General features: G+C 43.6%; 1 protein-coding gene across 6 annotated transcripts in view; it reads right to left on the reverse strand.

Moving 5' to 3' along the window:
- The window catches only part of svep1 (sushi, von Willebrand factor type A, EGF and pentraxin domain containing 1), a 92422-nt gene that overhangs the window by 2132 nt on the left and 63120 nt on the right, over nucleotides 1-27170 (reverse strand). For 5 of the 6 annotated variants that reach the window (XM_037111081.1, XM_037111082.1, XM_037111080.1 and 2 more), the window contains 37 exons: nucleotides 26943-27050; nucleotides 23955-24086; nucleotides 23408-23599; nucleotides 23156-23277; nucleotides 22957-23062; nucleotides 22661-22864; nucleotides 22295-22528; nucleotides 22006-22167; nucleotides 21756-21917; nucleotides 21220-21381; nucleotides 20287-20375; nucleotides 19709-19805; nucleotides 19469-19582; nucleotides 19094-19207; nucleotides 18709-18910; nucleotides 18376-18533; nucleotides 17734-17932; nucleotides 17430-17605; nucleotides 17115-17239; nucleotides 16871-17000; nucleotides 16477-16647; nucleotides 16164-16337; nucleotides 15938-16057; nucleotides 15660-15836; nucleotides 13333-13417; nucleotides 13028-13219; nucleotides 12396-12563; nucleotides 11381-12053; nucleotides 8451-11155; nucleotides 7744-7978; nucleotides 7286-7441; nucleotides 6485-6548; nucleotides 5440-5613; nucleotides 5169-5345; nucleotides 4220-4390; nucleotides 2537-2707; nucleotides 640-735 (listed from right to left, as the gene is read on the reverse strand). In XM_037111081.1, coding sequence (XP_036966976.1) covers nucleotides 640-735; nucleotides 2537-2707; nucleotides 4220-4390; nucleotides 5169-5345; nucleotides 5440-5613; nucleotides 6485-6548; nucleotides 7286-7441; nucleotides 7744-7978; nucleotides 8451-11155; nucleotides 11381-12053; nucleotides 12396-12563; nucleotides 13028-13219; nucleotides 13333-13417; nucleotides 15660-15836; nucleotides 15938-16057; nucleotides 16164-16337; nucleotides 16477-16647; nucleotides 16871-17000; nucleotides 17115-17239; nucleotides 17430-17605; nucleotides 17734-17932; nucleotides 18376-18533; nucleotides 18709-18910; nucleotides 19094-19207; nucleotides 19469-19582; nucleotides 19709-19805; nucleotides 20287-20375; nucleotides 21220-21381; nucleotides 21756-21917; nucleotides 22006-22167; nucleotides 22295-22528; nucleotides 22661-22864; nucleotides 22957-23062; nucleotides 23156-23277; nucleotides 23408-23599; nucleotides 23955-24086; nucleotides 26943-27050 — 8697 coding nt within the window. The remainder of the gene's footprint in view (nucleotides 1-639; nucleotides 736-2536; nucleotides 2708-4219; nucleotides 4391-5168; nucleotides 5346-5439; nucleotides 5614-6484; nucleotides 6549-7285; nucleotides 7442-7743; nucleotides 7979-8450; nucleotides 11156-11380; nucleotides 12054-12395; nucleotides 12564-13027; nucleotides 13220-13332; nucleotides 13418-15659; nucleotides 15837-15937; nucleotides 16058-16163; nucleotides 16338-16476; nucleotides 16648-16870; nucleotides 17001-17114; nucleotides 17240-17429; nucleotides 17606-17733; nucleotides 17933-18375; nucleotides 18534-18708; nucleotides 18911-19093; nucleotides 19208-19468; nucleotides 19583-19708; nucleotides 19806-20286; nucleotides 20376-21219; nucleotides 21382-21755; nucleotides 21918-22005; nucleotides 22168-22294; nucleotides 22529-22660; nucleotides 22865-22956; nucleotides 23063-23155; nucleotides 23278-23407; nucleotides 23600-23954; nucleotides 24087-26942; nucleotides 27051-27170) is intronic. The other variant, XM_037111083.1, reaches the window with a different exon arrangement.

The raw sequence follows: 27170 nt of genomic DNA on the forward strand, positions 1-27170 counted from the left end.
AGCTACAGTATGGATCAAGCTAAATGCTACCAGCAGGATGCTAACAAAGACACTGCCAACATAATGATGATCAGCAGGTATAATAGTCAACATGTTCACCATCTTAGTTTAGCATAGTAGCGTGTACTACTGAGTACAGCTGAGGCCGAAGGATGTGTCTTTAGTCATAAACAACTCATTTAAATGATGGCGCCCAAATGTGTTGTGATCGATCATGAGGGGAGCATGAATGTCTGCAGTCACTTCATTCTCAACCACAAATTGCAATTTGGTGTGCTTAAAGGCCTTTCGATCCATTTAAGAGTAGTTTCTAATTTTGTGTTTGTATTTTATGATTCTTCAATTATTAACTTTTAGGAATGGACATAATGTCTATCTAGGTCAATAGACAAAATGTCTACAGTGTTCTGTTGAAGTGCAGAGAATGAACAACAATAACTCTCTCAGTGTCTCAGCTAGAACAACCGCCGCTCCATTATCTCTGGACCATCTTTGTCTGCCATTGTGTGCTAAAACCTGCTTAGCAAGCTGGTTGGATTCCTGTAGTTGGTGAATGTTTGAATGGTAACACACATAGCATCATGCCATGGAGCGCGCCGACAGCGCTCCCTGGGCGATTCCTGATGATGAGACACTTACGCTCCTCACAAAGTCGGCCCATCCAGCCCTCCGGACAGGAGCAGGTGTTGGGCCGCTGGCACACACCTCCGTTCTGGCAATGCAACCAACACACCGCTGAGGGAGAAGACACACACACACACACACACACACACACACACACACGGACACGTTTTATACTTTGAGCATAGAAGAGAGCAAGAAGTGGAACTAATTCAGTGTCCTTCCAGTGAAATAAGAGAATGAAAGTTAAAGGTTTTAGTGCTGAAGCCTCCAGCACAGGGGCAGCATCAACGCACTGCAGATTAAATTCCTCAGAGACATCAACAGAAACCACTTGAGTGTGTGCATGTGTTTCTGTGTGCACACATAGACAGGAACATGCATAAACTCAACCAACGCTGGCCTGGATCTAGCCCTTATCTTCAAATGCAAATCATGCGAGAGGCCATTTGAACGTCATGCTGCATGCAGTGGGCTCTCTTTCTCTTTAAAGCCCGACTCAAAGTTGACTCTCTGATTCGCCATTTACACCCTTGAAGCGTGAGTTTTACACGCAGTTAACATTTATTCCCTGTGGACGATATGTTGGCAGTTTTTTCCCAAAACAAACGTACTAAAGCTGAGATACTGAAGAATAGCCTACTCATCTTTGGATACTTTTAAACTGTTCGATATCATCAGTCTGTGACATTTACTGCTGTAAATACGATTTTCTGTCAGTTTTCAAGTATGATTTTTGTAAGATGAGAGAGAGAGGGTCAACTTTTTAAACTACATATTTTTTTCCTGTTCAGCTCTTTCCTTAAATTTGAGTCATCATAGTGAGCACACTTTATGATTTTCTTTGTTTTCTTAAAAGGATTTTCACTTTGAGGACAAACCAACAAGTTTGATACATCATATGTTGAGCTAGTATGTACTTATCATTTCCACTTTCAGAGAAACTGTAGTATTTTCCCGTTATAATTGTTGACAGGTGACACAACATGTCTCAGACGGGGTTCTTCCATGACGGCCATACATTCCCAAACACCTAAACTATGGAAATTGACGTCCAAACTCATCTGTAATTGCCCCAGAAATATATCGCATTACATTTTTTGTATCAGGGTTACCACAGGATGTTTATGTTATTTTGATTTTGAGTAATATTTGGCACAATAATTTTTGGGGGGCTTTTATCTTATCTCATCTCTTATCCAACAGACTGAGTTGCCAAGCATATAACAACTATTTTTTACAGCATTCATGACAATTGCATTAAGTATGATAACGGAAAGTCCCACAGATTTCTGTCTGTTGGGAGTACAAAAAAATGTAATCATACATGTAATATGTCTTGGCAGACAAGTTTACTAGACAAAAAAAAAATTACAAAAAGTTGCTTAGGAAAATGTTAGGAAAACTGTAGCCACACTTTCAATGGATTTGCAGAGCTAATTATTTAGGTGGAAATGATAAAATTCCACTGTGGACAATAAGAGAGGGTTAGTTCTTCCTTTAATGGGGCTAATCCAGGCTTTAGTAGGTACTCATATGTGAATATTTACAGTCACATGTGAGGACAAGGTGTCAAAAGCGTACAGGAAGAGGCATCAGTGACGGTTCAGCAGAAGGAAGAGGATCTGTGGTTGACCCAAATCCTTTCCCAACCTCAGCTTCAGCGGAAAAAAAGCAGTGCTATTAGCAACAGTTTCTTGTTGACTTCCACATACTGCCCATGTGCAACTGGTGTGAATCCCTCAGAGGGAGGCATTAGAGAGAGCAGGCACAGAGAAACTGTATCTGTTGTGGCTGAGCAGCAGCAAGAATTAAAAAGCTGAGGAGCGGCGCGGAGAGTCAGAAGAAGCAGGAAGTGTCCTGAGAAAAGGGGTGAGAGTCCCTTGGGTCTGACACACAGGCGTGTTCTCTCTACCTCTGCATGTGGGAGGCGGCGTCCAGGTGCCGTTCTCCAGACACCTGCTCCTTCCGACGCCCTCCATGGCGTAGCCGCCAAAACACGAGTACACCGCCACGTCCCCGAACTGGAACACCGCCCCCCGCACCACCCCATTGGCCACGTGGAGGGGGGGGCCACAGGACACCCCTGTACAACAGCCCAGATGGAACGACCCACGAGTTACATACTATCTCTCTGCTGCCTCAAAACTTTCATTAAAGATCATTCTTACTTTTTCTTAAGAGGTTTTATGCATTTCAATCTTCTGTTTGAGAAAAAAGGAAAGTTGCTGATTCTTGGGGGGGTGGACAAAATAAAAGAAACACCTTACTGTACAGTACAGGAGCTGAAAATGTTGACATGGTCTTGAGAATATTATTTCTCTTCCCTAAAGAAGCTTTCCTGTGTTTAATACTTACGCATTAGATAATCTAAGTGTTTGACAGTCTTGTCCCAGCAATTCAGGAAACATTTTTTGGATGACACTTAACCGGACATTTGCCAGAGAAAACCTTAAAAATAACTTAAACTTGGTGTCTGAGCAACATGAGCTTCAATATTTCATTGTGTTTCTGTTATTTTCTCTACCCCTCGTGTATCTGGAAAAACACGGATTACGAAATTGTGCGATGTGGAGTAAGCAATCTGTGTCTGTACTGGGTGAAATCAAGCTGTGTTTTCTGTATCCCTCATCGTCTGTGAAGACAGTGAAATTCCATGCGTGACAGTGACTGTCTCTATGTAAAATTCCCCTCAGGACCAAAACATGACTGAAAGGATCACAGTAAACATGCGTAAAGAGGTTTAACATCATGCAAATACAAACGACGAGGGCCATAGCAACGTTAAGCACCATTGTGCTGCATATTCAGGACGACTGCGTGTAAGAAAGATCACAGGATTATCGGACAAAGGTTGCCATAGAAGCTGCAGAGGTGCCCACAATTAGTGCAGCCAACAGGACACCGACAGTGTTTGATGATTTGTTTTTGTGTCGCAGCTCAGTGAGAGAGAACAGAGAGGAAGTGGTACCTCAGCTAACAGCCGTGCAAGTGTGGAGAAGAGACAAGATAAAGGCGGCATGCAGGGGTGTGAAATATCAAATACACAAACATCCTTTGATTGGCTTCATTGATTTTTCTGCAAGCATAACCAAATAACACAAAATGGGTCTCAGACTAATCACATTAAGTAGGAAAAAACATATTGATTAGAGCCAAAACGATGCCTTTGGACACCTAACGTCAAAGATTTCTGAGAGCTTCTGGCAAAATGGAAAGAGTTGTGATAAACACATGTACTGAGATAGAATGATTTACAGATGAACAATATGAATCACAGATGATGGGAACAGAAATGATGAAAGACGTCAATTTTAAACCTCACTGCAAATCAAATCATTGGAAAACAAACAATAGATCACAAAATTAACAATAACGAAACAAATGAAAGAAAAATCGTATTTACATGGTTTTGAAATTAAACTGAATATTCAAAGTTATGAAACAACTCTGATTGGAAGACATATTTTGAGGATTTGCGTCAGAATATCAAACCTTAATGACTTTTTCTGAGGACTATTTAGCTATTTGTCACTAACATTCTACTCTTTAGTAGCAGCAGTTTCCCCAAAGTGAGTATTCAGTATTTTTCACCTACTTTCACACGCAGAGCTGATGGAGCTCCAGGTCTGGTCCGGCCTGCAGGTGATGGAGCCGCTGCCCTTGACCTGCTGACCCTTGGGACAGGTGACGCGGACCGACTGCCCGACGTGAAACTCCTGCTGGGAGCCGTCGTCCCTCCAGCCGGGAGGAGCCGAGCAGGACTTGGCTGTAAGGGGCAGAAATGACGCATTGATTTGTGAATCCTCGAGTCTTTTTAAGTAATTTTTTCAGCTGACCCACTATCTCTGTAGCTTTGCTAAAAAGTGTCCTATCTCCAATGGGTAATTATTGAAAACACTGGTAAATGTCATGTCATCTAATGGGACCCCACCACAAAAGATAAAAATGGCTTTAGGGTTAGTATGTTAGTATGTAAAATTAGAGTTATTCATTTCATACAAGTTTGCAAGAGAGTTTTGCACTCCAGGACAGTTGCTGAATCGCAGTGGATCAAAATAAATATACAAATCAGAACAAGTGTGGATGTTTAAATTCGATTTATTGCCATCCACGAGACCAATTTTTTGCAAGGCTGCATTCTTAATCATTCAATTATCAGATAATGATAAGATAAAATCTAATGTGGAATGAGTCTGAATTAATAAAATAAAAAAAAATCAAATAAGGAGAAAATAAGACTGTAAATCAAGATTTCACTTTTGCTCATATAATGACATTTACTCCAGAGAACCGCTCTGACTCACACTGTAAAAATGTAAGTACTGTAGGAGACGCTCCAACTCTCTGAGGTTTTCTTGAGAAACAGATTACAATGGCTGATGTTGTAAAGAGTGGGCTCTGTGTGGCGCAACTACTGCAACACCATCCGTGTTTACAGGGTGTGAACAGAGCAGAATGTCACACGTTACAGGAATACAGACAAAGTGAGACATGGCTGCAGGCAAATCACATCAGTGTCGGTGTTTCTGGGTGTGGACTCTCACGTTGGCAGGTGGGGAACGTGGAGCTCCATGTGTTTCCTCCAATACACACAACCACAGGCTCTCCCACCAGGTTGTAGCCTTTATCGCACTGGAACTCCATAGCGCGGCCCGTGTTCAGGTTGCGTTCTTGCACTTTGCCGTGCAGCATCTGTTTTGGGCTGTTGCAGCCTTTAGCCACTGGTATGACAGAATAAACAAGAGACTGAATAATTCAGAAAAGAATGATGGCAGTGGTGATGGATGCTGATGGGGATGGGACCATCCTCTATACCTTCACATGCAGGTGCTGGCAGGCTCCACGTGCCGTTGCTCAGACACGTCAGAGTCTTTGGGCCGACCAGCTGCAGGCCGGCATCACACACATAACTGGCATTGTGTTGGTACGTCTCTCCTGTTGTCTGAACTTGTGCATTCCGCACTATGGGGGGAGGCCCACAGGACTGTGCTATAGAGACAATACATAAACATACACATAAAGGTGTTGATGTATGGGTGTATCTAAGGTGTGCAGGCTGCACAGCGTTATGATGAAATCTGTTAAAGCTTCTATACATGACCAGTGCGTTTACTTAACTTATTTGAAATGGCGTATTTTTAAATTTCTGTATCATCTGAATACTTCTTCTATTTCTTATCTTGCTATTAATTAAATAGACCTTTTCTCACATCACTGTTTGCATTTCTTTTTAAATGAGCATTTTTAGCTTTCATCTTAATATCGTTGTTATATAACACTGAGCTGCTCATGGCCTTGTCGTGGCCTTTTTTTGGTTTAATTATTTCCTATTGTATTTGGAAGTTTATATCCTATATCATGTTTCACTTTCCACTTCCTCCCTTTGTCTGTTTTCCTGTGCACACCCCTGTCTCATGAGTTAATGTAATTAGTTAACGTGTATTTAAGCTTGTGTTTCCCCCCCACGCTTTGTTGACTCGTCTGTTATCATCCTGTGACTCCTGCGTCTGTTCCCTGGTGCTTGTAGGGTTTGTCTTTAGTTTTCGTGCCACTCTTTAGTTTTTTTTTCTACTTTCCTTCATACCTGCCTTTTTGTTGTTTAGACTGTGGATATCTGCTTATCAATAAAGCTCGTCCTCTGTTCTTTTATCTTCTTGCCTCTGTGTGTGCCTTGTGATTGGGTCAATTTTAGTAAAAAAGCTGACACACTTTATAAATAAAGGGTGCTGTATAAATAAAATTGCACATTACTGTTTGTAGGTTTCATTAAAGTTTCCCAACTTTACTGACAAAATTCACAACAATGGGATTCAATATTTAACATTCTAACAGACATTTCCTGGTCTGGAAACAAACCTACCGACACACACTGGCTGGGTGCCGCTCCATGTTCTGTCCCCCTGGCATGTCTGGATAGAGTCCCCCTGTGACAAGATGAACGAAGTGTAAAACTACAACAACAGCAGACAACTTAAACACAGCAAAGTTTAGCCAATAGTGATCTGTAGCAACAGCAAGAAACATGATACGGTCAAGATTAGTGACTGGATTGCCCCCCCCCCTTAATGCTTGGACAGTGAAACTGTGTTTACAAAGCTGATGAACTGCTACTAAAGTCAGCAGTTTGTCCTCTCTGTATGTGTTGTCAGTGTAGTAAAATATTGTAGAGAGCAGTCAAATAGATGAGGCTAGTATATCAGTGGGTATCATGTATCAGGAATAGAGTGACTCAGCTCCTTGTGTTTGCTCTGCAAATACACCCTCTTATTGATTTCTGAGGAGAAATCATGTGACTTTCTGTAATCGGATTGTTGGCCATTAGGTCAGACTGGACTGCCTGTTGTTTAGTGGCACAGTGTAGGAGTGTGAAAGAAGCCTTCTGTTGTAGTATAAGGAACAAGTGGCCAAAACTGACTCTTTTTGGGCACTGCTGTGCTCAAATTACACATTTTAGGAGTTAGGAAAACACTGGGGAGAGCCACACTCTTAAGGTTAAATGTTTTCCATTATTCACAATTTTGTCTCAGATTTGGAACTCCAATAGAGCTGGGTTTTAGTCTGTGTAGTTTTCAGATGAGGTAATTAGTTAACCCATGTTCTCTCATTTTAGCTGCTAAACTAATTAACCCTTCAAATGATCACTTTGCCCGATAAGCAGTACCTTCATGTCAAAGCCTGGCAGGCAAGAGTACATGACAAAGTCTCCGTAGTTGTAGCTGTCCCCCTCGGTGACACCGTGAAGAAGGGGAGGCGGTTTCTCGCAAACCACCAGTTCGCAGGAAACTGAGGAGATGCTTGGAGCCCAGCCACCGCCCATCTGGGTAAACAATACCACAGACAAGACAAGGAAGTACTACATTATTCATGGTTTCTAATTGACATGCTCAGTGGAAAAAAAACATCACTGTAAAACCTATTATGGCTGCAGTCTGCAACAACTAACTGACTGAAACATTTCAGATTGGCACTAAATCTTTCACTCAGGTTTCCTTAACAAAAAAAAGCTCAGTTCCTCATCGTCTTCGCATGCAGACAGTGTGACCTGGAATGTATTGTTAATGATTATACAATCAGGAAGTTGAGAAACTTGGACAAATCATTGACCAACATCTTTCTTACCTGACACTCAGCCACTGCTGACCCCTGCAGGTAAAGCCCCGGTGGGCAGGAGAGGGCGATGGTGCCTCCAACAGGAGTGAGCTCCTTCCCACTGATTACCACATGGGGGATGGAGAAGTTAGTGGGTAGCGGGCAGGGGGCTGTGCGGCACCGGATGCTGTGTTTGGACCAAGTGCCATCGCTCTGACAAGAGAGAGAGGCCGTGTGGCTGGCTAATTCATACCCATTTTCACACCTGGAGTGCAAGAGGGAAATAAGAAACTATTGTCAACCATAATAAATGTAGTCTTTTATATGCCTTTTAAATAAAGTTAAGAAAAATACATAAAAGTCATACTTGGTAACAAGTCTTTAAGTATGTGTATGTAGTTAAGTATCAAATATACATGTAAAAACATTTTATGTATGATTTACAGGTATGTATTTACTGTAAACTATGGGTCCACTGATATTCAGCATTTTTCTGATAATCAGAATCATTCCTTTTTCTTGGATTGCTGATATAAATTTTAAAAAAGTACGACAAAGTACAGTATTTGCCTCTAAAAATTAGTGCTAGAGAATGTGCATCAAAATTGTACATCCAAATTGTAAGTATAACACTTGTGTAAATATTAATTCAATCACTAGTTTCACCTGAAATGTATCATCATTTAATGTTTAAATAATGTTTTAACTCAACTGACAGCTATAATGAAAGCATTTACCTGTATGTGATTTGATTTGGGAAGGTGAAGATGTCTCCCACCACCTGAGCGTGAGCTACAGCTGGAGGTTTTCCACAGCTCACAGGCTCACAGCTGATCCTGGGCTCCCCCCACCTGCCGTCTCTCCCACAGGAGAGGTGTGGATACCCCCTTGGCTGGTAGCCGGGCCGACACCTGTATATAACTGTGTCTAAGAAGGTGGCAGAGCCGCCCTGCTGGACAGCGTTGGGGACTGTAGGCGGAGCGGCACTGCACCTTCCCCGGCCACACATAGGCACACCGGGGCTCCACACCCCTCCTTTCTCACAGACAGCCTGGGAGGGACCCAGCAGCCTGTAGCCTTCATCACACTGGAAGTTTAGTTGGTCTCCGCAGGCGCGGTCGCGCCCAACAACCATCCCGAATTTCAGCATGGGGAGGGGACAGACACATGGCCGGCACTGGGGCACAGCTCCCAACCAGAAGCCCTCAGCAGAGCAGCGCAGGATGGGATCCCCAACTACCTCGTAGCCATCGAAGCAGACGTACTCCACCACGTCATCGTAGTTGAAACTAGAGCCATTGAGGAAGCCGTGACTGATGTCCTCAGGTGGATCACAGCTTATAATATCACAGCGTGGTGCAGGTTTGTCCCAAAGTCCGTCTGACTGACAAATACGTGTTGGCTCTCCATTAAGTGTGTATCCCTCATCACATTCGTACTTTACCTTGCTGTTCAAGCCAAACTCTGACCCCAGCACATGCCCACTGGGTATTGGTGAGGGTTTGTCACAGCGGACAGGTACACAGGTGGGAGACTCATGACTCCAGGTGCCGTCAGCCTGACAAACACTGACAGATTTTCCTTGTATGAGGAAACCAGGCTGACATATTAATTCTATTTCATTATTATAGCTGTACACCTCTCCTTTAAAAGTTATATCACTAGGGACTTTGGGAGGACCACAATATACTGGGTCACAAAAAGGCTTCTGCCCACTCCACTTTCCATCCACCTGACATGTGATTGTGTCACTACCCTTTAGGACAAATCCAGGACTACACTCATAGTGGAGGACCTCAGGATACACATGAGCAACTCCATGAGTTGTACCATTAGTGATAGCACCTGGGTCGCCACAGGAAACAGGCCGACAAACTGGTGCGTCCTTAGTCCACAGTCGGCCTGATACACACTGCCTCACAGCCTCCCCCTCCAGCTCATATCCCTCCTTGCATGTATACCTGACCATACTGCCAAGAGAAGTATCAGTCACATTCACCCAACCGTGCTCTGGACTGGGTGGTGTTTCACACTCTGCAGGGACACAGGACGGGGCTGTCCCATTCCAGCCTCCATTCTCCTGGCACACCAACCTAGTGGGGCTGGTGAGGTCATAACCTTTGTGGCACCGGTACTCAATTAACGTCCCGTGAAGAAAGCTCAAGTCCATAGGTGAGGCTGTATCAGCTCCTTCACCATGCCCTGTCGCCCTCACATATTCTCCAAAGTCAATGTGAGGAGGCAGGCCGCAGTCTGAGGGCACGCAGACAGGAACAGAACTAGACCAGCCGAACTCCTCGCATGTCAGATGGTCATGGCCGACTAGCTGGAAGCCAGGGAAGCAGCTGTAGAAAATGGTGACACCAAAACTGTGATCCTGGCCCTCTACAAACCCATTTTCTATTGGCTGGGGTGGGGTGCAAGATATCTGCACACAAGCAGGTGGCTCCATGTCCCACTCCCCACTGGCCTGGCACTTAAGTGTCTCTGGGCCTTGAAGACGGTAACCACGACGACAGGAGTAGGTGGCACTGTGACCAAACTGGAGTTTTGTATAAGCTACTTTACCATTGACTATCTGTTTAGGGATCGAGCATTCAATTGGGCGACAAGAAGGAACCCCTCCAATCCAGAGTCCCTTCTCTCCACAGAGGACAGTAGAGTTACCTGCTAAATTATAGCCGGTCTTACAGGTGTACAGTGCTTTGCTGAGGTACATCAGACCCTGGACATCAACGATACCGTTAGAAATCTCCACAGGCTGCGGGCATTCAACCGGAATACACTCTGGGTGAGGCTCGCTCCACTGTCCGCTGGCTAGGCAGGACACAGACTCTTCTTTTCTTAAAGTAAAGCCATCCATGCATGTGTAGCTCACGACAGAGCTGAAAGGGAATGGAGCAGAGGAAGATGAAGGTCCACCGAATGACACTTCAGGCAGGGGCCCGCAGAACACTTGCTTACACACTGGAAAGGTGTCGTTCCACTCCTGGGACATGGTGCAGCGGAGGATCCGGGCCCCCTCGAGGACGTAGCCATCCTCGCAGGATAACTCCACGGTTCCAGATTCAGAGTCCAGGCCCTTCAGAACCAGGTGGTTCTCCTCTAGGGGTGGCTCTGGACACTGTACCGGTGAGCAACGTGGACGCCGCGTCTTATCCCACTTTCCATACTTCAGGCAAGTCCAAATGGCATCCCCAGCCAGCTCGTAACCCTCATCACAGACATACTGCACTTTTCGGCCCACCTGGAATTCAGACCCCCTGTAATGTCCATGGACAATGTCAGGAGGAGGGTCACAAGTCAAAAGAACACAGCTGGGAGGTTCGATGTTGGACCACTGCCGGTTGGCTTGGCAAACTCGCTCTGGGCGACCGACCAGTCTGTATCCTGCGTTACAGGCGTATGTCACCTTGCTGTTGAAGGTGAATCGACCTCTGCCCTGAAGGGGAATAAACATCAGGAATATGTCATAAAACATGCATTTAGTCCCTCATTTACACAACATGAAACATGAAAATGTGAAGAAGGTTTGTTTTTTGCAACCTGAAGTAAGACTTTTCAGAAATATGTATATATATATAAGTCCTTTCCAGAAATTTATTCTATGAGGATGGCGAAGGATAAATATGTACAGTGTGTATTAATTCTGATGTTTGTGGCTAACCTGGATGTATCCATTTTTGAGTGACGGAGGAGGGAGGCAGGTCACAGGTACACAGGTAGGCAGAATTCCTCCCCACTCTCCATTAGCCTTGCAGGTCCTCCTCTTCTCCCCTCGGATCAGGAAGCCTTTATCGCAGCTGTATGCCACCACAGCTCCAAAACTGTAGTTTGATCCGCTCACATAGCCCCGATCGATGCTCTCAGGCCTGGAGCACCTCACTGGCACACAGCCGATATCGTATGGTGAAGGCTCCCACTCTCCTCCCATCAGACACCTCAGAGTGGCTGTGGTGTTGAGCATGAAGCCCTCTTCACATTTATAGCTCACTTCAGTGTTGCTGGCGTATTTGGGTTTGTTGACCGAATCTAAAATGGCATTGGGCAGCTCTGGTGGACGTAGGCAGAAGTTTGCAATGCAGCGAGGGGGCTCCATGCCATCAGGGGGCGCCCACACACCCTGAGCGTTACACACCATCTTAGAGTTGTTGCTGGCGGTGTATCCGTCAGTGCAGTAGTAGTTGGCGGTGTCTCCGAACAGCTGGTGGCTCTCATAGGGCTCGGCGTGGTCGATGGCAGGCGGGGGGCCACAGGAGCGCGGGACACACTGGGCAGAGCTGTCACTCCATTGGCCGTTTGGCAGACATTCTCTAGTCTCTGGGCCAATCAGAGTGTAGCTGTGAAGAAGACACAAAAAGGGATAATCAGGAGGTTTTCTTACAGCAAATGTAAAATCTGTAAGATCACAAGATCCTCAGGTGCTCGGTGATGACTTGTTTAAAGGCACAATTTCTAAATACATAGTGGGGATTTCTCTGAGTGTTTTCACTCTTCTACAGTATTCAGATATATCCTAGATATATCCTAGACCCACTAGGAAATCTCATTTTAAAGAATTTGGGACCTTTAACATGACATCCTTGTTTTTAACACGTGCTAGTTTCAATCAATAAAAAACAATTACTATGTAGATAGTAGACTTTGTCATAAATAACTTTGTAGACTTCAACCACATTTACCCTTCTTTGCAGACATAGTGCACCTTGTTTCCCAGTTCATAGTTCTCTCCTACGGTCATGGCATCTCTCAGGGTCGGCGGCTCACTGCACAGGACGCTCACACAGCGAGGGACGGGCCTGCTCCAGTCCCCTGTCGCTTCACAAACCACCTCCATGGAGCCCTGTGGTCTTCGCACCAACACACTACTTAGTTTACACCCTCACACTACTACAATTAAAGTGTCACAGAGATTAATAGAAGACGACTTGTGAACACAACTGAATCAAAACTGCTGATGTGATCCATAGAAGGCATCATTCAGAGTTTAATATGTCAGTAACTTCATTGTGCTGATCAAACAGAATCAGAGATAAGAGAGTCTTTAATTTTAAATTAATTCAACAAAGGTTTAAAACAAATCTCAAAGCTCCTGTGCATTTTAAAAATGTTTTGTTATGGCTACAGTACAGTAAAGTTTTGTACTGTTGCATTTTAATTCACAACATAACAGTGAATCAAATCAATATCATCCTTACTTTGTCGTGATGTCAACTTCAACTCAGCAGTTACAAAAACAAGTAAAATCATTGATAAAATTGGCATTGACTCAATCAAAGGATCAATGGTGCAGCTGGTGGTCATTTATCCATACCTGTATCCCTCAGCACAAGTATATGTGACAGTTGACTGGTATGTGTTGGTGTTGAGGGTGTAGTCGGCGTTGGCGACAGTTGGAAGTCCCCCGCAGGTGACTGGGTGACAGACAGGCGGCCTCCCGCTCCACATCAGACTTGCTAGACACTGGAAATCATAGGGGATCTGAGGCAGGTAGCCCTTCATGCAGCTGTGGTGAATGAAAACAGAGTGAGTTCAGTGAGAAACTCCAAGCTTGTCATGTTTAACTTGGTTTCTACAGTCAGCTTAACAAAACGGTGTTGCAGGGGATGCAAATGATACCTGAAAGTCACCTTGCTTCCATAGGTGAAGTTGTCTCCCTTCATGATGGAGTTCTCGGGGACGGTTGGTGTCGGACAGGAGAGAGCTAGAGTGCAACATCACGGACATGATTAGTGTCTGCTGTCTTCCACTGAAAACATAATACGATTTGACTAAATGCAAGTGTAGCTACCCTCACCCTCAGAGCAAATAACTTCACATATGCATTTCCATGAGGAGGGACGAGTTTACAGGCGTCTGAAAGTGTTATTGATTAAATGCAGATTCAATTCAGGCAGTGACTTCGTGCTCCATTACTGAGGCACACAGGAAAGTGTATTAATGGATAGAAGCCAAATGCATTAGCGCATGAATGTGTACCTCAGTGATTAAATATTTCATGAATCGACTACATAGCACCTTTAAGAACAGACTTACCAAAAGCAAGATAGTCAGAGAAAGATAATACCACAGCTGGTTAAAACGGAGCAAGACTACTTTAAAGGATATGTTCATGAAAATATTCAAATTCAGTCATTAACTACTCAACCTAATGCCACTGGATATGGTCAGGTTAATTTTATTTTATGTTTTTACGTTTTAAGACAACCCCCCCCATATACTTCCTTTTTTTTGGATGAACTTATCCTTTAAGCTAAAATTAAGATGAATTTAAAACAAGACAAAATATGCAATAATGAAAATGATCACTATGGAATAAATGCAGACCAAATAAGTACCAGTAAAAAAGAATATGAACAGATAATCAATAAAAAGATGGAAATGGCTTAAGGTCTCAAACCCAGTTAGAGACACATCATCACTTTAACAAGGTTCCTTTAGAGCCACAGATGACATTATACATGTTTCACAAGCGCTTCTCATAACCGCCCGGATCAAAATGAAACTATTTGTTTTCCCAAAGGACATCACGTAGCTGCTTATCATATTTCAGATGAAGCGCTGAGTCTCTTTAAGCGGCAATTGCTTCACTTTCTGTATGACTGTCAACAGCCGACAGGGGCTGAGTGTAACATGTTGGCACAGTCTGCAGGCGCTGAGTAAGTCACTTCCCCTTTTCTTTATAAGGAAGAATGTGGCTGAGGGCCAATCGAGGTGCTGCAGTGGTCAGGCCTTTCAGCAAACCGCACAGTCGAAGACAAAAAGACAGCTGCATATTTAATCACCCCCTCACAGTACTGCATGTGTGTTAGTGGAAAGTGTAAATGTGTGCATGTCTGTACTTATCGTTTGTGTGTGTGTGTGCATTATTATGCTAACTGCAGTGTTTAATTTGTCTGCTACTCAGATCCTATTGGCTCTTAGGGATAGGGAATTAGGGAAGTATTTAAGGTGCAACTACCATTAAGTTAAAAAAAAAAAAAAAAACCAGTACAGCTTCAAAATGTGGTTGCTGTGAATGCAAAAGCTTTATGTGAAACAGGATATAAAACAACTGTGTCTCCGGTCTCTGATTTTGTGGTCACACTAAGGGAACACAGCATCCTTACCACATTTAAGGGGAAGTGATTTTATGTTATTAATCAGACCACTAGCTCGTCATGATGCCTGCTACATGATTAAACTTGTATTTTACACATGACACTAGAGGAAATATATATCAAGCTCTGTATCATCCTCCTACACATTTAAAGGATAAGACAATATTTGGTTGTCTGTGGCTCTCAACCCAAGCTCAGGGTTGCAGTCTTTCTGTAGAGGTGAAGTTCTTTTGCAAACCTTACTCAAACAGGAGCAACAGGTGTATTTGTTTGGGACTGTTATCAGCCACAGATTACTATATTTTAGAAAGTGGCAGTGTCCTGTCATTTCTGTCTACTTTTATGTGTTTTCTGGGTTTTTGTGGTTTCTTCTGTCCAGTTTTCCCCCCAGTTCATGTGTTCTTGTTAGTTTGCTTTAGGTCTTTTTAATGGGAATTTTTGACAATGGGAAAAGTTTCTAACAATCAGCAGCGTCATCCTTGTTACACTGTGTGTACAGCGGGAAAGTGGATCCCTCTTGTGGTCAGAGCTGATAGAGTTAAGGTTGAGAATACAGCAGGAGATTTGGTAGGTTGTTCTGACAGGATCTAATAAAAGTGATTAATCTGAGAGACTCCAAACTAACTGCTAATAGTAATAAACACATACAGAATCTGACACTTGACATCTAATTGTAGTTTTTCTCCGTCAGCATTGCTACACACTCCTTGAGAGAAGCCATGCATGCAGCCTAAATATAGTTCAGATACATTTTTATGAGCACGAATCACTCAAAATGCCAGAGGACCTTAATAATATATAGTACAGCTGCTGCACTGTGATGACATGACCACTGCAACCTCTCACCTCTGCAGTATGGGACTGCATCATCCCAGCTTCCTGTCTCCAGGCACCGGAGGCGAGTAGAGCCGACCAGCTCGTAGCCGCTCTGGCAGCCAAAAACAACCTCGCCACCCATCAGAAAGTTGCTGCCGTCTCTGTGACCGAAGTCCGGAGACCCAGGGTTCTCACACTTTACTGGCTCTGGGTTGGACACATGATAAATTGCAACAAATGGGTTTGTACGTTCACAGGTAAAATTGGTTCACTGAGTGCCTTTATAGCATTTAATAAATCTTCATTACCTGTGCAGTTTTTGCCGTCTCCGCTGTACGGGTGAGTACATGTGCAGGTGTAGGAGCCCTCTGTGTTCTGACAACTAGCGTGTTCATCACAGTCAGATCCCAGAGCACACTCATCCACATCTGAACACACACGCACACAAAATCCACACAAGTAGATATATTTTCAACATGTCATTTTTTCTTTCCTTTATATCACTGATGAAAACAATGTTCTCTTATGTCTTACCGAGACAAGCTGGTGGATTTCCACCCCACTTTCCACTGTTGGCACAGTGCACTTTGGTGTCTCCCAGCAGGTAAAAGCCGGCGTTGCACTGATAGACCACAGAGCTGCCGGCATGAAAGTCTGACCCCTGAAACAGGCCATTCTCCAGAGAATGAGGAGGCCCACAGGACACTCCTGTGACACACAAACAGGACAGGGAAATATTATCAAGGATCTTAAATTCTTTACTGCAGGCAAAATATGTTTTTGAAACACCCTTTGAAGTTAACAGACAGATCAAATCATCAGAGAGCAGTTTGCGTCTATGCCTCACGTTCACAGCTTGGCAGAGGGTGGCTCCACTCTCCTTTATTTTGGCACTGGAGCACCGGCTCCCCCAGCAGGTAAAAGCCAGGATCACAGGACAGCTGGACCTGGGCGCCGGGGCTCACTTCCACAGTGGATGCATGCAGGTGGGGCACAGCATGCTCCAGCTTGGGGCAATCTGGAGAGACCGGGAAAGGTTTTCAGTGTTGGATTTTGATGAAAGAGTACAAAGATATTGATAATTTGTTGTTTATTGGCATTTATTGATAAATAGGTGCACAAAATGACTGGCAATGTAATCTAAATAAGTTCAAAAGGCATTTTTTTATGTTTAATTCAAACCTTAAAGACCCAGGTTACTGTTGTTTGGGGGCTACAAATATTTGTGAAGCGTCTCTTACCAGCACAGAAAATGCTGTTGAGGTTTACTTTGACTCGTCCCACCACTCCTGTGAGGAAGTCTGGCCAGGCAAGAACATTCCCTCTATGGGTAACATGAGAGGCTGGACAGCTGCTGGCCAAGACCTTAATCTACAGTCAAGAGGAGGGGACAACATTCACAATAATACTCCTGTTTTATGATGATAGACTTTCCAATCCCATACAGTAAATTTTAAGCATTAAACAGTCAGTTACTACATGCACCTGTTGAGGTGTGAGAACACGATCCCAGATGTTGAGTTGGCTGATGGAGCCGACGAAGGATTCAACAGGGTTGAAGCCCTCACCCCTCTGATCCTGGTCCTGACCTAGTACCAGCGCACCACCACCTACAGGACACATGTTAAAGGTCAGAGGTTAACCAACACTCACAGAGATATCATTCTCCTTTTCTACTGAGGTAGTGTGTTTACATAAAAGACTATGAGTCTTGTATGATGGAGATTTGTTCAGATACAAACACATCCAACATTAATTTGTGATGGCAGAGAGGAGAGCAGGTCGAGGATAGCACTACACCTGGGATAGTGGTGCCGACTGACAGGCCTTTGCCTCCGTCTGAGGGCTTCCCATTGATGTAGATTCTCCAGTCGCCATCCCAGCTCCTCCAGGACACCCCAATGTGGTACCACAGACCCGTGTTCACTGCAGGACAGTCAGTGATTCGCTCCTTACCGTTCACATACAGCACCCACCTATAAAGGAGGGAGAACAACAGAAAGAGGGAAAAATGGTCAAAGAGGATTGAATAAAGAAGACAGGAAGCAGAATACTTAGTGCATATTTACTGTAAGAAATAAGACATTGTATTTGTATCACTGACCCGTTGTAGTCTATGAGAAGGAAAGCGTTGTCGCTGCCCTCCACCGCGTAGGAGACAGGTGTGCCATAATTGGTGGTGTCCGATGACTTCATCCAAAAGGTGCAGGTGATCTCTGTCAGTGCTGGCATCACTCCATCCATCATTACGTAACCATGGATACCAGACACCTCAAAGTCCAGGTTGAAGGCAGAGGACATCTCTGATAGGAGAAAAATCACAGGAAATCACTTACATTCAAGACACAATAATAAATCAGTTAATTCAATAAATACTGTTACTGCTTTATTAAGACTGGTCTTGTCCGTACTTTTTCTTTTTAAAGAATATTTTCTAGTACACATATCGTACACATAAATGAGCAGGGTGGCTTTAAAGCAAGACCAATAGAACAAATTGGTTCTCCTTCTTTAATCACTGACATTTCACTGAATAAAAAGTTAGCTGAACAGTTGTGGTTGGTTTCTGACTTTTTAACCTTAACCTAGATTTTTGTGTGGAAAAACTGCCACTAAATATACTTAAAACAGGGTAGAAGTCTTAATTTTTATGGCTGTCTCACAAGCCCTTTCCCTTGAATCAAATCTCTCTTTCCTCAGCCTCGTCTATAGTTGCCATGGTGATGTGTCATCTGTCCTATAGTACCTGTCTCACACCTGGTTCCGTTGAACCCAGGAAGGCAGCGGCAAGTGTAGGAGCCCAGACCGTCCAGGCAGCTGGCGCCGTTAACACAGGGGTTGGGGTCGCACTCGTCCACATCGACCTCACATAGGCGACCACGGTAGCCCTCCACACACTGACACCTGAGAGAGGGAGGGAGGACACGGTACAATACCACTTACAGGTACACACCACTAGGTCAGGAAATTATCTAATCTAAGCTGTAGATGTGTATCAAAATCCTTGTGTCCCTGTGTAAAGGACGAATAATAGGTTGGTACAAAGAGCAAAAAGCTTTCCCATCAAGTTCTTTTTTACCTGAAATTGTTAACAGCGTCCAGACACGAGGCTCCATTCAGACAGGGGGCGCTTAAACACTCGTCGACGTTGACCTCGCAGCGATCCCCTGAGAAACCGACGGCACAGTTACAAGTGTATCCGCCCGTCAGGTCCTCACACAAGCCTTCGTTCAGACAGGGGTTGGAGAGGCACTCGTTTATTTCCAGCTCACAGTGAGATCCTGGAGAAATGTGGAAGGACAAACGGGAGAACAGCTGCATTTGTAAAGTAAAAACTTAATATAATCTAACTATCCACAAGAATATTTATTTGACAATATATGATAGGTTTGACTGCTGTTCCAACAGTCTGACAGGGACACCGATCGCTAGAATAAAAATATGACGCAGTTCCGTTATCTAACCTGTGAAGCCGCCGGCACAGCTGCAGGTGAACTTGTTGACCTCGTCCACACACACACCTTCATTCAGACAGGGGGACGAGGCACACTCGTTCACCTCCGCCTCACACAGAGAGCCTGAGACAAAAGATAAGTGTCAAACAGATAGAGAAGAAACACAAACACTCTATGCCAAAATAACAGGAGCTCCTTGTACATGAAAAGTTAATAATTTGACCTAACAGCATTGATTTGACAAATGCTGATGGAAGCAAGAATACATATTGGGTTTAAGATTATTTGAGTAATGTCAAATAACGGAGCTTTGCAATTTAAAGCTGCATAAAATGTGTTATCAGTGGCCTAAGACTTTTTTTTTTCCCCTCAATGGTCCCTTACCTAAAAATCCAGGCTTGCACTGACAATCAAACTCTCCCAAACCGTCCCGACACAGGCCTCCATTTTGACACGGAGTAGAGTCACACTCATCTATGTCAACCTCACACTTGGCACCTGAAATATCAGAGGCTCGATTAAACACTCGTCATAACAGAGTCAAACCCAACACAGCCCAGGGTGTGACGGATGTCAGTTCCCTCAAATGATCATGTTATTGCCACAGTCTAAAAAGAGGTTTACCTGTGAACCCTGGCATACAGGTGCACACGTATCCCGCCCCGACCTCCTCACACGTGCCTTTATTCTGACAGGGATTCAGGAAGCACTCATGGAAAACCTGCAGGAACAGCCAATCAGGTCAATCTGTCACAGTGTGAAACTCTCGATGGAATCAGTGCTTCAGTCTAAGGCTCAGAAATTGTGAATGAAACATTCAAATCACAGTTTTTTAATGTTACATTTCCTTTACTGATGATGGCATTATTGATGTGATTATGTAAAAGGAATGCAGTAAATGTGAGTTTTCAAAAGTGTAATAGCTGCACAGATAATGAATTCCAAGGTCTTGTGCTTTGCGGTTCTTATACTGTTTAATTCTTTGTCTTAGATTGAGCTGAGTGTAACTTGAAATATGTTACAGTTGGAGGATCAGGGAATGTGGGAATTTACTCTGTAAAATTCAACATATGATTGTATACAGGTTTAATCTGGAAATAAACAGACTGTTCCTTTCCAGATTTTCTTTGTTGCATCTTGAATATTTGAAACCATAATTATGGTAAATTGTCAGAAATAATCAAAGATAAGAAAAAACTAACCTGGCTGCTTGCTTGGTAGTCTTCATGGACCTCCACCTCTGGAGCTGCTGTCACACTCTCCTCTTTAGGAAGAAAACTGGAGCCAAAACCTGACAATGACAACCAGAGAAAATCCCGGTAATGTAAATCGAGACAAGTCGGAAAAACCCAGCATGGATCTTTCCGCTTGCCACCAGACTGGCAGACGGTTGTGATCTGTCTGAACAAAAGCCTGTATTCTTACTGAAAACTGGCAGCACGTCCCATCCACTGTTCATTCCCACACTTCAGACATGCACTGTTATTCATTTCCACTCTGCAGCGGCGCAATAAAAGTCATATTATTTCCATTTCCCCCTGATCTCGTGCAGTAAGTCCTTTTCCAATTGGATTGAGCTGTCACAACATAGATCAGACACCACAAAACTGGAGCAGTATGTTTTGAGAGTGAAGAAAAGCTGTCCCACAGAGTGCCTGACACAGAACAGCTCCTTATAGTTTTCACTTGGCACGTCATGTAGAAATTTAACATAAGTCATTTTACATGCCAACTTGACACAGCGAAGCGAAGTTTAAAAACAACTCTGCTCTGTGAAAACCTGCTCTTTGCCAAAAGCTGCATATGTCGCACACATCGTAATGTAATGCTGAAGCTCCACGTGGAACAAACTAGAAAAGTGTAGTTTCAATTTTGATTAATAAAGATGTGTTCATTTTCCTCCATCGCAATATATATTTCAATACATTCATGTTAGAAATATACAATCAATCAATCATATGCAGTCAATTTGCTTTGGTGAAGATAATCAACTGATTTGCGTGATAAATTTGACCAGCACAGATGTGATCACTATGTTTCCAATATATTTTTTCATCTGTAATTAATTTAGATGACTTTGTAAAAATTCTAGATATTGAATTAATATTGAATTTGTGAGTGCCAAGCACACTTACTGGAGCAGTGCTGTATGGTGGATGCCCCGGTGACAGTGGTGGTTCCATAGAAGGGACAGGAGAGGCAGAAGGAGCGACCATGTTCAGGCTGGTAGTAATCTCTAGGACAGGGGTAACAGGGAACCAGACCGGTACGGGAGAAATGACCTGCTGAACAGGGGACTGAAGAAGAATAGACCAGAGATAAAGAAAAACAAATACAATTTAGGGACATAATGGAGCAGGTGAGGATTCAGAAGTGGCATTTGTTGGCTGCAATGAGAAACATCTGGGAGCTCCACTTCTTTAAACGTTGCAGGTTATTTTTGTCTTTCAACTGAGAAACTTAGGTGGCTAAAATTTCCAGATTTATTTTCCAACTTTAAAGGTAAATCATATGAAATACCCAAGGAGGAATTTCTGATATCATCGCACATGAACGCCAAAAATACTAACAGACACATTTTTCTTACAGGCTGGATTCGTATTTGTTTTTGTAACCTAGCAGCATCTAGAATGACTAACAATGAGTTAAGAAGAGTGTAAAACTGTATCACCTCCACACTCTGTGTCATCCACCGCTCCCCTGGTGACAGTCGAGGTCTCATCGGGACACACGAGACACTCCCTGGCGCCGAAACCAGGCTGGAAGTGACCCAGCGGGCATGACTCGCAGATCTCGAGCCCGTTCAGAGAGTGACTACCTGGCTTACACTGCCCTGTAAAAACACAGATGTATCACCACATTGTGAGAAATAGCCATACACAGAGAAGAGCCTGAGGTCTGACTGTGTGGATGCGTCTTACCTTTGCACTCGGCGACGCTGCGGGAGTGCATGTAGGCTGTGGACGTTCCCTCAGGGCAGGACTTACACTCAAGCTGACCCTCCTGGTCCTGGTAGGCGCCTAACCAGCAACTTGCACACTCGTTATGTTCCAGGGAGAAGTATGTTCCAACGGGACATTGAACTGCAACAGCACATACAATTAATGACTTACGGGTAAAGATAAAACTTTTAAGGAGGTATCAAATGTTCATTAAATTGCCTTGTGTTTTATATTGTTATAAAGGTAAGTTTCATCCTGTCATACTCACCACACATCCTCCCCTTGAGCACCGAGCCTGGCCTGCAGGACAGGAAGGCCTTCTTGCTCTCCAGAGATTTGGGATCGGCTACGATCATCTCTGAGGACACGTGAAAACTGGACAGCGGCTGCTTGGCCAGCGTTCGCTTCAGACGGTTGGTGAGCTGCTCCAGCGTCCGCAGCAGTCTCTTCTGATTGGCCACTTCTATTGAGTCATTCCTCGATATGGGCAGAGGGATGCTTGCTGGGGAAATGGACAAAGTTTAAAGGACTGAGAACTAATGACTGCTGGTATTCAAAATAATAAACACATAATATGGTCGTTATGCAGATAATAACCTATACAAGCAAAGGTTAATAATCATACTCAAAATACCTGTGATATTGAAAAAGATCTGGATCTTTTGATCTCTGGTTGGTCCAGTGATTTTTCTGTGCCTCTTGGTGCGCTGGTGCGGTTGTACACTGCCGCCTTGTTGCCGCCTGGCCATCTGCCGGGTGCCTGTGGCAAAGCCTGACTCAAAGTATGCATAGTCCTGGGCTCCCTGGGGACTCCAGCTGTTGCTCCAACCACCGGGTGCTGATAAATATTGAACAGGGAGAACTTTAATATATGCACATTTACTCAAAATACAGGTGGGAAATTAAGTCAGGGTGTGTTTTGCATCGTACCGATCGAGAATCCGTTCTCGTAGTCGTAGTTGTACTCTAGGCAGTGACCCTGTGACAACACCTCCAGCTTGCAGGTGACATCATCGCTGCTACAGATGTTGGGGAGCTGTGGAGGAGGGGAAAACGAGCAACGTGTGTTTAAGAGCTGATTTACAGCAAATCAGTGTCTATGTGTGTGTGTATATATACAAATCCTCACCATGCCTCCCAGTTTGGACTTGAACTCCCCAGCAAAGGACTTGACCAGGTCCACATCGTCACAGCGAGACGCTTTAAACAGCATCTCAAAGGGCTTAAAACCATTGTTTGCTATACGGTTCACTGAGAAAGACAGAAAGGGTTCAGCTAAGTATAGAATTATATACACATATAGGTATTTCAGGTAGAGTAAAATGGACCTGTAGTAATAACAATGAGGTATTAAACTAAATCAATCATCTGCTGCGTGTACCTGAGCAGTCGGGTCTGTCTGAGGAGTAGGGAGGATCCCACACACCATTGTAGGCGCAGAAGTAGCTGTGCACTGACTCCTGAGTGAAGCTGTAGCCTTCTTTACAGTGAAGAGTGCAGTTAACACCCTCCTCTTCTTCAGAGCAGACGAACGCTCCATTCACCGGGACGTACGGCTGCTCACAGGTCGTCCCTGGGCAAATACAGATTATATAATACCTCCGTGGTTTTGTTCATGCTGGAGCAGAATATTTCATAATACCACCATAAATGCACCATTAGATCAATCTATACTTACATTCTAATGTACACATAACTTTTCATGCAAGCCCTTTCAATAGATTTTATTGAGATTGTCAGAAAAATAAGGCAATATGGCCAAATAAACTAAAATAGAAAAAATGACAAAAACCACTGGAGAGGAAGACAATAACTGGGGCTCATATAATTTAAACAAACTGATTTACTCCATTAATAAAACATGAAACAGTTACACAAATGACACAAATAACTGTACACTTATCAAACTACATCTGTGAGCTCTTTACCTTGCACAGTGATGGTGAGGTTGCAGGTGCGGCTGTTTCCTGCTGCATCAGTCGATGTGTACTGGACCAGAGTCTCTCCTACTGGGAACTTAGATCCTGGACTGTGGCTACTGGTCACTGTGAGGCGACCACCTGAGACAGACACATGCAGTAAAAAAGAGTAATTTTAATGCAAATTAACAGTGTTGTGACTGAAAAACTGCATACTCATCACATTAATATTACACAAAATAATTAAGTTGACACATCAGCATTACTCAACTATTAATTACTTTGGTAAAACCAATTGTTATGCACACCATCAAGATAAAGATCAGAATTCTGGAAACTGAGGCAAACTTGTATTGTATTATTGACAGTGATATTGTCCAATGGATGTCCAGCAAAAGCAAGACAGAGTTAAACAGTTGAACAATAATGAAGAAGACTTAAATTACTGATTAAAGATTAAATTTGAAATATTTGTGAAGAATGCATCTCTGTTTTTTTTGTTTGTTTTGATTTTACCCATATTTGCTTTTAGTGGAACATTATTTTTTCCAAGTTAAGAACCTTATCTTGAGGTTTTTCTTTAAAATCGTTTCTCCAGTTATCCTGCAGAGGGCAGTCTTGTCCTTACTCTACTGTCCAGGATGAAATGAGTCATCCTCAGCAAACCATAGAAGTTATGTTAAACAGCGATATGTTGACATGGGAATGAGTGTCTGGGCATCACATGGCAGTCCAACTCTTGCGACTGGAGAGGGAAAATTGCAATAGTCTGGTTGGCCCTAAAAAAACTGAATGTGAAGAGAGTGATGGATAGAGGCAGCGGTGATGAGAGGAGTGTATGAGTGTGTGTGTTTGCATGTGTTGGATCTGTAGATTGACACAGAGGCTGTGAACAAAGTGAAAACATCTGCACGGCAAGTGTGAGAGACGGGATTAAAGCACAGGAGGAGAAGGTAGGAAAAGCGAGCGATTGACCTTTTGCTTCACCTCTTCCATTAAACATCGTTCAACAGGGCTGACACACGTCTGGCCTGCTGGAGTCTGGTGTCTCCCATTATATATAGCCTGTGTGTGTGTGTTTGTGCATGTTTGTGTGTGTCTGTTGAGCCTCGACTATATATAGCGCTGGCATCAGGGTGTGGGCCTGGAAAAACAAAACACTGACGTCGAAGCAGCGCTGGGCTGACGTCGTGCGGCCCGAAGCAGCCGCAGCAGCCTGTTATTACAGTGTGTGTGTGCTTGTGTGAGAGGCGAGTGTGCGTGTTTGGATGAAGGGTTCACCTCTGCAGACAGGTGGGGATTGAGCATGCTGAGTCCCCACGTTGAGATGTTAAGTTTTGAGGCCTGTGTTTATATGAGCGTCCATGCCTGCCTACGTATTCTGTACACACACAAACACATATCTGAGTTGCGTTAATGTTATTCATGTGTATGTGTGTGTGTGTGGAGCCAGAGCCAGTGAATTACATGGGCCTGGCTGTGGGCTGGAAGCCTGGAGAAGTCTGGTTTGTTGTCTGTCACCACGGCTGTTTGGGTACGGCTAAAGCGCCAGGAGAAATCCGGGCCAACTCTACGATATTTAGTCTATTTGGCAGAGTGGCCTTGATACTCTCCTTTATAGCAGGATTGGCCTGAGCTGCCAAGCATCAACGGCGTGAGCGTAGCAGGGTGGCCTGTGGCTGAAAGAAGAGTTTAACAGGTTGTTTATTAAATCCTCGTATAAAACAGAAAAGGACTGAACAACAAAATGAGCAACTTTTTTTTTTCTCTGAGCTCAAGATGCATTGAATAAAACTGATTGTTGCATGATCCAGATTTATTTTGTAGAGAATGAGCCGCAATAAAAGACCGACTGAGATGAAATCATGCTCATTTATTTACACTGAAACTGGTTAAAACTCCATTAATAGATTATTCGATGGAAGACAAATCAATCGAAAAACTATTTTGATAATTAATTTGAGAAATTTTCAAGCAAAAATGTCAAATACTTGCTGTCTCCAGGTTAGTAAGTTGCAGTCCTACAGCTGTCAAAAACAAGATGAGTGTGGTAAACTGAAAGACTATAAAGATCTCATTGCAGTGATGATCAAATTATTTTGGATTAAGCTACAAATCCACATTTAAAGCAGTTAACAGATAAACTTATGCGTAGTTATAAATAAGAGCATCACCAGGTTCAACTCTAAAAGACACTGAAAGAGGGTTATTCTTTGTCCTATAAATGAGGACTTTTTCTTTTGGATACTTACATTTGGCTGTTAATTCTTCTTGTACTTCAAGTTCTTTGAATGCTGTTCTATTTAGTTGTAATACACTGCAGTATTGCCATTTTACTATTAGTCAAACCTCCGCTTGGCCAACTGGCGAAATTGAACGAATATTTTTCCTGGGTGTGTAATGCTGGAGCGTCAACTTTGGTGAAACAGTGATTAATACCCATTGTGCACTGCAGTCACTCTGATCAAGAAACAAAAATAATGACTTGACAAGTAATTCAAAAACATTTAACTCCCAAAAGAGTCAAGCACTGTCTGTGCTCACATAATTAAACAAAAGACTGTGTGAAAATCGGACGGAATGAGTGCAACTTCTCACAAAAGAGTTTTTTTTTTTGTTTTATATAGCAAAAACACCTGCTTCTCTCTGCTGCCTCTGTCTGTTTTAACATTAATGACATTAACAGACACTGAAACGACTTCATCTGTCCTCAGGTCCCTTTCTCTCTCTATCACTCCCTTGAACACAGACACACAAATGAGGCATTCATGCACACAATTACACATCTCACCATTGGACCATATGTCCAGTGTCTCTCACCATTATTCACACACACATGAAGTTCCCCTCCTGATCCCCTTTTTCCAGTCTCCCGATGGAAAAGATCCTGTTTAACCATCATCAGCGGAGGAAGAGGGTGGAGTGGAGTGGAACAGAGAAGCAAAAGAATAAACCCTCTACGGAGCTGCCGTCTGAGAAAACGGCCACCAGACATACCTGAGTTGTCGGAAAACTGTGGCACCTCCCAAACGACCGCCGTCTCCGTGTCTGTGGCCTGGACCGTGGGCGGCGACCTGCACCTGTCAATCACCGGGGGCTCCGTATCTACAAATGGTTGAGGACGGCAGGACATTTGTGAGCATCTGACATTTTGATAACTGCCTTTTCAGTTTAAGCGAGACTGGAGTAAATGATCACAACATTAGAGAAACACAGTGTGGAGCA

This window comes from Acanthopagrus latus, chromosome 10, assembly GCF_904848185.1.
Source record: "Acanthopagrus latus isolate v.2019 chromosome 10, fAcaLat1.1, whole genome shotgun sequence".
NCBI classification, from domain to species: domain Eukaryota; kingdom Metazoa; phylum Chordata; class Actinopteri; order Spariformes; family Sparidae; genus Acanthopagrus; species Acanthopagrus latus.